The sequence below is a fragment of the Neolamprologus brichardi genome, chromosome 12, assembly GCF_056152115.1.
Source record: "Neolamprologus brichardi isolate AB-2024 chromosome 12, ASM5615211v1, whole genome shotgun sequence".
NCBI classification, from domain to species: Eukaryota; Metazoa; Chordata; class Actinopteri; order Cichliformes; family Cichlidae; genus Neolamprologus; species Neolamprologus brichardi.
This window is the reverse complement of record NC_142115.1, coordinates 14,511,792-14,526,206: the sequence shown is the minus strand read 5'-3', so window position 1 is coordinate 14,526,206 and position 14,415 is coordinate 14,511,792. Positions and strand designations below refer to the sequence as shown.

General features: G+C 41.4%; 1 protein-coding gene across 1 annotated transcript; it reads left to right on the top strand.

The window, feature by feature from the left end:
* Positions 1-4,924: 4,924 nt before the first annotated feature.
* On the top strand, positions 4,925-12,701 carry vps33a (VPS33A core subunit of CORVET and HOPS complexes). The gene is made up of 13 exons (XM_006805903.3): positions 4,925-5,080; positions 5,377-5,442; positions 6,823-6,950; positions 7,068-7,254; positions 7,350-7,466; positions 7,576-7,750; positions 8,146-8,339; positions 8,637-8,763; positions 8,915-8,982; positions 10,266-10,403; positions 10,525-10,662; positions 10,754-10,922; positions 11,622-12,701. Exons 1-13 carry the CDS (start codon positions 4,925-4,927, stop codon positions 11,813-11,815), a joined length of 1,857 nt encoding a protein of 618 aa, XP_006805966.2. The 3' UTR covers positions 11,816-12,701.
* Positions 12,702-14,415: the final 1,714 nt, after the last annotated feature.

The window sequence follows — 14,415 nt, the reverse complement described above, 5'->3', positions numbered from 1 at the left end:
CAAACATCCTAATGAGTGATTTTGTAGAACTACCTTCTATTTATAGAGTTGCTCATTTTTTTTCATTATTGCAGGCAAACCAGCCTATGAAATGGATAAATCAAATCCTGACTGGGTTCCAACGCTACACAAGGGACCTGCTTCAAACATACCAACATGCCAATCAGATTGCTTCTTCCACGTGAGGGTGAAGAGCTGACCCTTCTGGATAAGATGGTGAAGGTTTGCTGAGTTTTGGTGAACATGTGCCCCAGTGTGGTATTGAAACCAGGGGAAAATGCTCTTGTTAAATACTCTTAAAAGTCTTGTGATGTATATATAGTGTTAAGTTTTCAAAAGATACAGTAAATTACAGAATGCTAGTAGTGGGTGATATTATTTAAATGCTGTCGTGATTTTATGTAAACCTTTTGTCATTTGTAAACTATACATGACATTGATTCTACATTGTAACCGATGTGATATTCTACAAAGTGGTTTTAATAAAAAAAAAAAAAAAGGCACATACCACGGATCCGCACTGTTGCTTCTACATTAAACAGAAGAGCAGCGACATGGGTGCAGGTATCCGCGACTGTGGCCATACAGGTGCAGCGTGTGGCTTCAACCTTCCCTGCTCACAGTGACCCATGGCTGCAATGCTGGTTCATTTAGTCTTTAAGAGTGCAGTACATGAAACACACACAGACAACGTTAATTTAAAGACAAGAACTATAATGAGCCAAGGCTGACCCAAATGTGTTTTATCTAGTTTCAAATCCATTTATCACAAATGTAACAAATATAGTGTTTAGAAAGTTGGCACATACATGTAATTTTTTTTCTTTTTATCTTTTAACCATCTGTAGAACTCCGCATGTTATATTCTAAATCTGCCTGTTTTTTTTTTTGTTTTTTGTTTGTTTTTTTAAATCTGCCAGCAAAAAATTAACTTAAGGTATGTAATGCAAGGATGTAATCACTTTAAAGATGGAGAAAGCATAAAGTTCGACTTTAAGTGACTATTCAGGGCTCTAGAGTGTGACCAATTTGGTCGCAAATTTTCAGCGGTACGACTAAAAATAAATATTTGGTCGCACCTGTGCAACCAACTGTTCGGGTAACAAAAAAAAAATCTCTGCAACTCTCCGTGTGGTCAACAACAGACACACATTATGCTCCTATCATGGACTAAACCAATCAGAGATAGTCAGGGGCGGGACCTCTCTGATTGGCCGTGGTTCAGTTGAAAGTGCAGGTGGAAGAGAGAGGTGAGTAACTTGAATAAAGCGATATCAATTCATTAACGGATTCCACACAAAGACGTAAACACAGAGCGGACCCGACGCATCAGAATCAGCTTTGTCTTTCTCGGCTTTCTCACCCGACGGCCCGTATACGGACACGCTGTCTGAGTTTAGCGATTCTGATGCGCCGGGTCCGCTCTGTGTTTACATCTTTTTTGCGCTGATTCTGAGCTGCAGGTTTTGTCTCTCTCCAACCAAAATTCGCCAAGCCAGCAGCAAAAGAAGCAGCAAAAGAAGCAGCAAACTACGCTTCACATTTGATCAATGTTGTCATGAATTCCCTCTGACTTTTGCTGTTTTGCTTCCACCACGATAAAAATCACACTTCATGCACAGCTGTCTCTCTCTGTGTGTACTTCAGGAACAGTTTCCCTTCTCAAATCTCTGTTTTCTGCATTATTCATTTGCTTATTACCCACCAGTCTACCATTGTTTACAGCGCTGTCTTTTTCTTTTTTCAATTAAATGACCTCGGACAAGAAAGCCTAATTTCTGCTGTTCAATACTGAAGAAATTTAAACTTCTTAAAATTATGCAAAATTGCAGAATATTGCAGAATATTTTTAAGGTTATCTGCTATAAAAAGCCAGACCAGGAAAATCTCCTTCATGTTTTTCTGTGTTTTATTCTCAGTTACTTTCACACAAAGGCATCTGCTGTGATTTTCACAATTCTGATGAAGTCTCACATGTATCAGTACTGATAAATGATCAGAATTATAATATTTCTGACTGTCTGAGGCTGTCTAAATTGAATCAAATCAGGACTTTGAGAACCGGAATCGAATGGATTATAGAAATCAGTGATGATACCCAGCCCTAGTGAGCAGCCTAGGCCTGAGAGAAGTGGATGTAGCTGTGGGTAATAAGAAAAGATGAAAAGAACTATTGATAACTTTTTTTGTTAAGTTAAGGCCTGATCTGTCTGAAACTCATAGCCAGTGCTCTGACACAGTGCCATCAATCTTTGAATGCTGAAAAAGCACAGTGTATCCAGGAAACACATTATATGCTGCAATAAATGCACTGCCCAAATGTCCCCTCTCCCCACTGCCTATCGGCAACAGACAGCAGCAAACGGGTCGTCAGAGGAGGCCGAGATGATGATTAAGTTTAACATTTTCTACAATATTGACAAAGCACTTTAAGCACAAGTTTGTTAGTTAATAATTTAGAAATGAATATTGTCTGTATGGACTCCCCCCCCCCCAAAGAAAGTGACCGGACCAGTCCCGGGCTCAGCTTCAGCAGCAACCAGCAGGAGCTCCAATGGAGCGAGTAGCTGTGGACATCATGGGCCCATTTCCTCGTACAGACAGAGGAAACCGCTTTGTCCTTGTGGCCATGGACTATTTTACCAAGTGGCCGGAAGCATATGCAATCCCAGATCAGGAGGCTGAGACTGTCGCTGATGTATTAGTGGAGGGGATGTTCAGCCCCTCTGGAACAGCAGAGACCCTCCACAGTGACCAGGGGCGTAACTTTGAGTCCAAGGTATTTGCTGCCATGTGTGAACGCCTTGGGATTAAGAAGACCCGCACCACCCCACTTCACCCCCAAAGCGATGGACTGGTGGAAAGGTTTAACAGGACGCTGGCCCAGCAGCTAGCCATCCTTACCTCAGAACACCAACGGGACTGGGACTACCATCTTCCCCTTATCCTCATGGCCTACAGGTCGGCAGTGCAAGACTCCACCCAATGTACGCCTGCCCTGCTCATGTTAGGGAGAGAGCTGAGAACTCCTGCAGAGTTGGCTTTTGGGAAGCCCCCGGACGCGCCAGAGGCACCACCAGGCTGGGACTACGCAAGGAAGCTGCAGGACCGGCTGGATTCTGCACATTCCTACGCCCGGGAGCAGCTGGCGAAGGCAGGCCTGCGCCAAAAGAGGAATTATGACATCACCACTAAGGGGAGGCACTTCTGTGCTGGGGAGCTGGTGTGGGTCTACAGCCCAAAGAGAAAGAAAGGACGGTGTCCTAAACTGGATTTCAGATGGGTGGGTCCCTGCAGCGTCCTGGAGCGAGTGGGGGAAGTTGTTTACAGGGTGCAGTTGCCTCCTAGAGGGAGGAAAGTGGCACTGCACAGAGACCGGATGGCCCCTTATAAAGGGCAGTCCCTCCCCTCCTTCCCTGAGGGACGTGTACAGAGCTCCCATGACCCTGCACAGAGGGACCCCCGGCTGGAGCTGCGTTCCCCTCCCTCGGAGTCTTCACCTCAAAGCCCCGAAGCTCCGTGTACACCCCAGGGGCTCAGGAGGTCAAGGAGGGAACGCAGGTTACCACCCCGCCTCAGAGACTGTGTTGTTCCCTCGGGGACGAGGAACTTATTGCTGGGGGGGCAGTGTAACGATGGTTAAATGTTATTTTACAGTGACATGTTGGTTATCTCTGCACACTGTTGTTATTTCTTTAAGATACATGTTTGGTTGTGCTGCAGGAAAAAGGGAGTTAATGTGTGCAGGAAGGGGAGGGGGGTCCTTGTTGTTGTGTGACTGTGTGGGGCTGAAGTGAGGTGTTGTACGAGGGCACTCTCCCCGGAGTTAACGGCCCGTTTGCCTGTGTTACCGAATAAACGGACAAACTGAGATCCAAACGTCTGGTTCTTGCGAACGTTACAATATGATAAGGATATTCTGCAGGTCATTAGTCAATGTATAAAACCAAAATAGAATATATTTTTAGTTACACATGACATAAACACGGAAGCAAGGTGTATTATTAGGATTATTTATAATGAATATGAATTAATTAGTGCAATTTCTTTAACCATATAGAATGACTAAATCCTTCAGGACAATGTCACATCAATGCACTGACTCCACAATAGCGGTAGGTCTTCAGGGTTTCTACTCCACGGCTGTATTTCATACGGGTCCACATTTCCAATGCACGCTATTTTTTTGCAAGTACCGAATCTTTGCATCCGGACGCAATCTGTCTCTGTACCGTCCTTTTTCGTTTGAGCTGCTTTTAAGTATGGTTTGTAGCAATCGTCCTTCCAACACAGTGTGTTTGTTTTGATTCGTGGCCTGCTAAAATGGTGCTGCGCTCCCATAATGCATTGCGGCGTGACGTCAACTCTAATGCCCTTAAGCATGCCCTAAAGGTTGTCATGTGACATTTGTGGACGCTGGTATTTTTTTTTACTTGGAGAATTTATCAGTAAAGTTTCAATCTCTGTCACCCCCTCCTCCCCCCAAAAATAAAAATACGTGTTATTGGCAAAAAACAACTGTTTTCTAGAGTCATTGGTTGTCACACCTACTCGCAAAAAGAGTACAGGAGGACTAAAATAGTACCTTCTCTGCGCTTCCTTCATCGTATTAAAAAGCATACTTGAACGGGAAACGTTTCCGATGTTATTCTGTGGATGTCTGCGCTTAATAAGTATAATTTAAACGACACTGAGACTCGGTATGAGACATGAGTATTTCTCTTAGCTGTTTAAGTAGTTTTTCGTACCGAGCAACATCTACGCATACGTGAAAGCCGTATTGCCCGTTATGCTATTTTAGGTTTTGCATTTAACTTTTATTAATTATTACTGGATTTGTCGGTGCATTAGTGAAGTGGAAGTGTTTAGGCTCAATTGTTTTCTACAATCACTGGCATGAACTAGCTTGACTTTCTTTGGTCACATGATGCGACTCCGCAGAAGTCACCTGATTTGTTGTGCTGCTAGTAAGGAAAAAATGGCTGCTCACTTGTCGTACGGTAGAGTGAATTTAAACATATTGAGAGAAGCAGCACGAAAAGAGCTTCGAGAGTTTTTGGACAAATGCGCAGGAAGCAAGGTGACAAACCCGCATACGTCTGTGAAATGTGGTCCAAACACTGGTAGTGGTAGTTAATGTGGTCTCTGAGCCTCAGCGTTACCATGAGACTGTCAGTTAACATTATAGTCATAGCTTTATTTTGAATGTGTAAAACAGTACAGATAACGCAGAGATATATCTGTGTAGGTGCGTCGTATTATAAAATATTCGAGCTAATAGCTAAGTAACAGTTAGCAAGTATCGCCTGACAGAACATCTTCAGTTCTGCTGACTCACGATTCAAAGCTTTGTTTGCTCTTACTCTCTTACTTTAGGCCATTGTTTGGGACGAATATCTGACGGGACCGTTTGGACTAATAGCTCAGTACTCTCTGTTGAAGGTAAGTGCTTTCTGTTTACAAACCCATTTCTAAAAATGTTAGGAAGCTGTGCTTTGTGGGAATGCAATTATTTGCAAATCTCCTAAACCAATATATCATTTACATTAAAAAATAGAAAACGTTAGAGCTTTATACTGTTTAATGAAAAAATATTAGGCCATTTTGAATGGGATGGCAACAAGACAACTGAAAACGTTGGTACACGAAGAACAGTCTGGAAAAGTAATTGGTACTAAAATGAAATAGCTTGAGGAACATTTAGTAACAGGTCAGTAACAGGATTGGTACATATCAGCAACTGATTCAGAGAATCTGAAGGAATCTCTGTGCACAAGGGAAAAACACTCAGGTGCCGCTGCATTAAAAACACACATGGTTCTGTCATGAAAACCGCTGCATAGGTTCATGAACACTTCCAGAAATAATTGTGTGTGAACACAGATCACCATGCTATCCAAAACTAGAGGTTAAAGGTCTGTCACGCAAAGAAGAAGCCATAGTTGAACGTGATCCAGAAATGCTACTGTCTGCTAATGTAAAATGCAAAGTGGAAAACTATTCTGTGGTCAGATGAATTAACACTTTAAATTATTTTTGCAAAACGTGGACGTTGTGTCCTCAGGACTAAACAGGAAAGGCAGCATCTGACTTATTATCAGCACTGAGTTCAAAAACCTGCACCTTTGATGGAGCTGCATTCATGCCTGTGGAATTGGTAGTCTACATATCTAGCAATGCTGTAAACAGGTTTGACATATGCTCCTATCCAGACTGGATAGGACAGCAGTCTTTTTGCACATTTCAGCAAAAGACTGCTAAACCACATTAAGCATCTATTACAACAGAATGCATTCATAGTTGAAGAGTCTACTGAACTGTCCTGCCTACATTCTAGACTTTTCACCAGCTGAAAGCATTTGGCACATCGTGAAATCAAAAATACAACAAATTAGACTCGGAACTGTAGAGCAGCTAGAATTGTATATCAGACAAGAAAGGTACAGTGTTCCTCTCCTAAAAGTCCAGCCGCTAGTCTCCTCAGTTTATGGTAAACATATCCATGCCCTTTTTTGAGATGTACTGGTGTCGCCAAATTAAAAATAATCAAATATTTTTCTTGGTCCATTTTCTTATTTTAAATCTTTTATGTTATTTTTTAGTGTAAAAGAAATATGTGTTCATGGGATTTTCAAATCTTGGAATTCTGTATTTATTTGCACATTATTTTTCAGAAGTGTTTGCACAATTTATGTCTAAATTAACTCAGACAACAGACAAGGCCCACATGTCTTATTATCTAGTTTCTTTTAACACTAATGTCATGTGTCTAATGTTGCTGAGGGTGTTGTTTTGACTTGTCGTTTATTATGGTGTGTTCAGGAACATGAAGTGGAAAAGATGTTCACCCTCAAGAATGGGAGGCTTCCCCCTGCTGATGTCAAAAATATCATATTTTTTGTCCGGCCCAGACTGGAACTTATGGACATCATTGCAGACAATATAACTAGGTGAGTGTATGTGTCTCAACTTCAATCTGCGATAAAGACAAGGTTTTGTTTTCTTGTTCTTTTTCTCACTTTGCATAGCTATCCACACTTTGCAACATGAATTGTGCTACTCTTTAGTGAGGATAGACACCATTCATCCCGAGACTTTCATATTTTGTTCGTGCCTCGGCGGAGCATGCTGTGCGAACAGCGGCTGAAGGAGCAGGGCGTGCTGGGCTCTTTCATCAACATCGATGAGTATATCCTGGACCTGATTCCCTACGATGGGGACCTGCTGTCCATGGAGTATGAAAGTGCTTTCAGGGTGTGTTCAGGTTGCACAGTACAAATATGTATCATATACTTGCCTCGGTGGAATCTCTCATATACACATAAATAACTCTCCTTTGTCTCACTCAGGAGTGCTACCTGGAAAATGACCAAACAAGCCTGTACCACACAGCCAAAGGCCTCATGACCTTGCAGGCTCTGTATGGCACCATTCCACAGATATATGGGAAAGGAGAATGTGCACGGGTGAGCATGGTGTAACCTGCAATCATTTCTGTTTTATATGAAAGCAGAGGCTCTGCAGCAGAGAGGTGAATACAGTTTTCTGATAAACAAATCCTCTGCTTGTTATCAGCTCGTTGCCAACATGATGTTGAGGATGAAGAGGGAGTTTGCTGGCAGTCAGAATCAGATTCTGCCCGTGTTCGATACCCTTCTTCTCCTTGATCGTAACGTTGACCTGCTCACCCCTCTGGCCACACAGCTCACATATGAGGGTCTCATTGACGAGATTTACGGAATCAGTAATGGTATGAATAAATCATTTAGAGTTCTTATTCTTATGTTTGCATGTTGAGCCTCAGTAATATTTATTGTATCTGACATCTGCATATCTCGCTGTTTCTTTTTCAACTTTATTTTTAATCAAAAAGCAGAGCAGGATTACACTTGAACATTAAAATTAATCTTATTTTTTTCTCCAATATTTGACATATTGTAGTGTTGAGGTGGAGGTTAGTTTCTCCAGCAGTTTGATGATGTCTGCAGTCTAGTGATCCTTGTTTGGATGCTTGCCTGCAGACATTTCTGTGTGGTAGCTTTTCATGCTAGTAGTGTCACTATCCTGAGCCATAAGGTTTTCAGGGATTTTTCACTATTTTATTTTTAGTCTTTTTTTTTTTTTAATTCTATGCTTTCACTCCAGGTTATGTCAAGCTGCCTCCTGAGAAGTTTGCACAGAAGAAGCAAGGTGAAGGGAGTAAAGATTTGCCGACAGAGCCCAAGAAGTTACAGCTCAACTCAGCAGAGGAGCTGTATGCGGAAATCCGGGACAAAAATTTCAATGCTGTTGGAGCAGCACTCAGCAAAAAAGCCAAAATAATATCTGCCGCCTTTGAGGTTAGCCTTGTTTTGGATACATTTTTGCTTTTTTTCCCCCGTCTTTGCTTACATGTGGTGATCATAGTGTGAAATTCCCTTCATTCCAATCCGGGTACTTTCGGGGAGCAACATGAGATCAGTTTCAGATATTCTTGCTAGGCCAAACAACAAGTAAAGGAGTGCTACGGTCCAGTGCATTATAACTGTAGCATGTCAAAGCCTTGAATTTTATTACTGAGGTGTTTTGTGTGATAGTGGTTAAAGATTATTTGGATGCTGCATCATGCTTGTTTCATCTCTTCTTTTGTCTCTCAGGAGCGCCATAATGCCAAAACGGTGGGAGAAATTAAGCAGTTTGTCTCCCAGCTGCCTCACATGCAGGCAGCCCGAAGCTCACTGGCTAACCACACTTCTATTGCCGAGCTGATCAAAGACATTACAAGTGCGTATATAATCCAATGCTTTCCCATCAAATCACATTATGTTTTTTAGCATACATCTCGCTCAGTTTTTGGCTTTAAAGTCTTTAAAGACATCTATTTCTATCAATATCCATTACTATGTAGTAAATCATCTATCATCTCATGTTTCAGCATCCGAGGCCTTCTTTGATAATCTAACAGTGGAGCAGGAATTTATGACTGGTGTTGACACAGACAAGGTATTTTTCATCTAGTTACCTATTTTCCTCCCTAAGATAAGTTGTTACACGGTATCAAACACACATATATATTAGGTAAACCTGTTCAACCATCCTCACACGGCCTGCAGCTCCATGCATTTAGGCTACATTCACACTGCAGGCGAAAGCGCATCAAATCAGATTTTTCTGACCCTATGCGACCCATATCCAATCATGGTATGACAGTGTGAACGGCACAAATCCAGTGTTTTCAAATCCGATCTGGGTCACTTTCGTATGTGGTACTGAATCCGATACATATCTGATGTTTTAGAAAGCGACTGCTGTTTGAACGGTCATGTCGCATTAAATCTGTCTTTTACGTCTCTGACACAAGACAGATGCCAATTATCAGCTCCGGAGAAGCGCCCGTGAAGACATCGCGAATGCTTCCTGGCCATCCAGTGTAGATGTCAGTGAAACTGTTGGGAAGACAACGTTGGAGAAACGTGAACATATTATTTGTACTGTATAATCTGCAGATTCTGACAGAAATCTGCAACTATCCTTTGAAGCACCGCTCCTCTCTAAAACAGCAATAAGGATAATTATTAGGTTATTTACATTATTATGTAAATAACAAAAATAACTTGGGAAAATAAATTGAGAAACGTAAAGTCCAAAACAAGTCTTTATATTAAGGGCCATCAGTCAAACAATACTGTTTGCTCTGGATCTAAACAGAGCGCGTTGTGTATGATGTCTTCTTTTGCGCATGCGGGCCGCTTTGAGGGTTCACACTAGAGCGCGTTTGCTGTCGCATTTTATTTGTAGTGTGAACAAGCAGACAAAAAAATTGGATTTGATCAAAAAATTGGAATTGAGCATTAAGACCTGCAGTGTGAACGTAGCCTTAGATACTAAACAAACTGAGCATCTGAATGGGAGGAAAGGTGATGTAAGTGGCTTTGAACATGACATGGTTGTTGATGCCAGATGAGCTGGTATGAGAATTTCACAACTGCTGATCTCCTGGGAGTTTCTCTACACAACCCTATTTGCATCCTTGATGTACACCCAGCAAATCTGCAGCAAGTTTGTGATGCTTTCATTTAAACTAAAATCTTTGAGGAATGTTTCTTCATGGTATAGATCCAACAGGGTTTCCAGCACCTTGTTGAATCTATACCATGAAGAATTAAGGCAGTTCTGTAGACAAAAGGGAGTCCAATCCAGTAGTTGCAAGGTGTGTTTTTATAGGTGCTGTTTCACAGGATTTTAGTAAAGTTCACTAAACACCGTAAAATTATGTGACTATGCAGGTGAACACATATATAGAAGACTGCATTGCCCAGAAGGATCCCCTGATCAAGATCCTGCGTCTGGTGTGTATGCAGTCAGTCTGCAACAATGGCCTCAAACACAAGGTGATGGACTACTACAAGAGGGAGATTCTCCAGGTAAAGACATAAAGAAGCTTTCTCTGCACCCTTGGCTTCCCGCTGAATCAAAAAATGGTAAAATGCTGTGTCATAATTAAAACTGGATGGTTTTGAACTTTTTTCCTCCCCCTGTGTGAAGACCTATGGTTATGAACACATACTCACGCTGAACAACCTAGAGAAGGCTGGTCTTTTAAAGCCACAGACAGGCTCACGGAATAACTACCCCACTATTAGAAAAACTCTTAAACTGTGGATGGAGGACGCCAATGAGCAGGTACTCAATATACAAAAAAAGGAAAGCAGTTAATGGATTTAACTCATGAAAAAGCAAGGGCTGACGTTTGTGAGTTTTTCTGTTCTTTCAGAATCCCAACGACATCTCATACGTGTACAGTGGCTATTCTCCTCTTAGCATCCGACTGACTCAGATCTTGGCGCGACCTGGGTGGCGCAGCATCGAAGAGGTGCTGAAAATGCTTCCCGGCCCACACTTTGAGGAGAGACAACAGCTTCCCTCTGGGCTCCATAAGAAACGTAAGGACTAAGAGAAGCTAGGACTGCTCTTTGCCCTGCTGCTCACAACAGAACAAAAACAGGCTCCCTCCTGCTCTGTGTAGATAAGACACAGGATTTGTTTATGTCAGATGCTGAATAGCGGCAGATTTATGGCATGTAGCCAATGGTGCCACACAGCCACTGTTAGCTTGTCGTTTTTTTGTGTGCCTTTCTTGATAGAAAGGCTGAAAAACCACTCTGTGCTTGATTTGTGAGTGACAGCCAGTGTTTTCCTTTTGTTTTCCTCCATCTTTCCTCCATCTTTTCATTTTGGCAGTAGTAGGTGTTGCACTGATGTGAATAATGAATTTAATTATACACTCTGGTTGAAATGTGCTAATTAGAACTGTGTTTGGGCATTAGACAGTTGACTTGTTGCTACATGCCTGCCTTGCATTAGTTTTTAAAGGTGATAATAGAGGACTCTAATCTGGGGGGAGTGTATGGCTAAATTAGGGTTTTCACATTTTTTAAAAATTGTGCTTTAACAGAGGCTGGATTGCTATTTGCTTTACATTGAGTTGTGTTTTATTAACATTTATATTTGGTAGTATTTAAAGGATTTACCAGGTCAGAGTGGAATTAAGGAAAAACAATAAAATATCCTTTGCTATTGTTAATATATTTAGTTTTTATGTTGCATTTTAGTGACTTGCATCTCCTCTCAATGTCCAACAGGCCAGCAGGGAGAGAATCGGACAACGCTGGTGTTCTTCCTCGGTGGTGTGACATATGCAGAAATAGCTGCTCTCCGTTTCCTCTCTCAAGTGGAAGACAGCGGGATGGAGTATGTTATAGCCACCACAAAACTCATAAATGGCACAACTTGGATCAAATCCCTCATGGACCGCCCTGAATCCCCAACACAATGAGTCACCTGCACGTACACCTGGCCACATCAAAAAGCCCATCCACCAGAAAAGCTCAGCTACTGTTTTTTTTATGTCCACATCACTGTCCTGCAGGTGTTTCATTGATGTCTCTTCCGGTTTAAAGAGAGACCGGCTCTTTCAAAGTTGCCCTGTGAAAATGTCTTTATGTCAAAGTAACTGTTACCTACTATGACACTGCAGCCTTATGCATTTCCACTTTCTAATCGCCTGAGTGATGCCACTCTTTGTTTTGCGAAGTCCTGTTTGCAAAGTCTGATGTTTGTGTCGGCCGTTTTCTTTTCTTGATGTTTACCGTGGGTTGGTCTGACTGAGAAATGCTCATAGTACAGCAAAAGGTAGCTCTGAAGCATAGCTTGCTTTATCATCTGCTTTGCCCTAAACAAGAGTCTAATTAGAATTTACAAAATGACACATTTTTTCTTTTCTAAAAGAAAAAAAAAAAGACTGAACAAGCAATGGAGACAATCTGGTGATTTTATTTATTTTTTTTGCAGAGGACTCTCCCCCTGCTGGACATTAGAGAAAAAGCAGGTTTAGGGCAGCTGGAGGCTACATCTGTCTTTTATATACATTCCATAATCTTTACTGTCCTCCCTTTGAGTTGCACCCGTATCGTGCAATTTAAAGGTTTATTAATGTCTAATGAACTTTGTCCTTTGGTTGTGTTTCCGTCATTGCAGCTATTGCTTTTCTGCCACTGTATATATACTGTATATAGAATTAAAACATATTTGTGATGCCATAGAAGAGTAATGATGCATTTGATTTGCATTTTTGAAAGCTTTTGTAGTTGTCTTTTGTTTGTTTTCCTTTGCTTGGATTAAAAATGGCTAAATAAAGTCTTAAACTATAATTAGTGTCACATTACTTGGTCATGTGATATGCCATTTTGATTCTTGTAAATTGGGCAATTTTTTGGTAAGGAAAGCTGATTGCAAGCGGATGAAAAGCAGGGATGGGAGTGTATTCCTCAGCAGTGCTCCAGTTCTCTGAAGGAGCAATTAGCGCAGTAACAGGCCTCCTGATCATCCGATAATGGCCCTGTGCTGTCTGGAGAGCTCAGCCCACGGCAGCCCATGATTTGACAGCACAGGACACTGATTGAATTAGGAGGCCATTTGCTCCATGTTCCGGTAGAGGATAACTCTGCGGCAGGAGGGTGTTTGATCTCTGTATCAGTCAATACCTTCTCCGTGCCTGACGCTATATATATAGGGAGACCTGCTGACAGCACTCAGATATTTTGGTGACCTCTGTTTGGCTCATTTTTGTAGTTTTTCCTTCATGCTGCTTGTGTAAAAGTCTTGGAAACTACCAAATTATTCAGAGAATACTTAAATCTGTAAATTTTGGCCTGCTGTTTCCTTGAGGAGCAGGTGCAACAACACTTTTATTGCCATTAAATAAATCCCAGGGGATTCAGATCCTTGTGATCAGTTTTTCCTTTTGGCTCCTCCTCTCACAAGGGCTTGAAACGCTCAAGACGGCACACATCAACTTGGACTTCAGGGCTAGAAGCACAGGAGCCCTTCTGATCAGCTCCTGTCCTGCTCCATCAACACAAAGCTGTAAGTGTTTCCTTTTTTTTTTTAAAAAAAAGAAAGAAATTATGCCTTTACCTCATGTGGAATTATCTGGCATTCATGCATGTTTACATTTGTCACTTTATGCACAGTTTGTCTGTTTTTGATAGCAAGATAAAAATTTTAAGAAGATAACAGACATTAAACTTTCTTTATTTTAACGGGGAGACATAATAAAAGTATACATTTTTATAAGCAAAATTTATTGTGACTAACGCGGTTCATGTGTGGGTGTGGCTGTTGTTTAATAGTGTGGGGAAAAAATGACCTTAAAAAAACAGATTCACCATGTAAGAATTGTTCTTGTTTTCCTATCCAAAAGCAGTAAAGGCGAATGATGTTCAGTATATTATTTGCAACTGTACGCAAACAAAGCAGATCGATACTGAACCCATTTGTGCAACTTGGGGGATAAATTATTAACGCCAGTCTTTCCTCAGCTTTTACATTGCCAGGAATAAATAACTTTGCGCTTATAAAACAAATTAATATGAAGATGCATCCTGGTGTTTTTGTCTAAATTTCCATACGTTAAATTTAATTCATTCATACTGCCGGTGTTGCTTGCAGTACATATATGTTTAATGAACTTTCAGCCACATGTCTTGATTCTAATTCTTTTCTTTTGTACTGAAATCTAACAAATGTGTTTGTTTGAAGAATGGGGCGAGGCCAAAACATGGGACACCTAACCCAGCTTGGTCGGAGGCAAATGACACAGCAGGAGCCCCAGGATGTGGATCCCTTGTTTATCCGCTTCCTCCGGACATTCAAGGAAATCCTCAAATTTGTTCTCTTCAGTTACACTGTGCTGTTTGGCGCTTTGCTCCTTGCCAGGTGGACCACTTATTTTATGATAGGAAAATAAAGTGAAGACAACTGTTGGAGAATAAGCCAGATCTTGGACTTATTAGTGGTGTTTTTATCAGGTAGACCTTGGGATTCGCGGCCTATGAAGTTTCCATAAAACGATAATAAGAGCTGGATTTATCATGT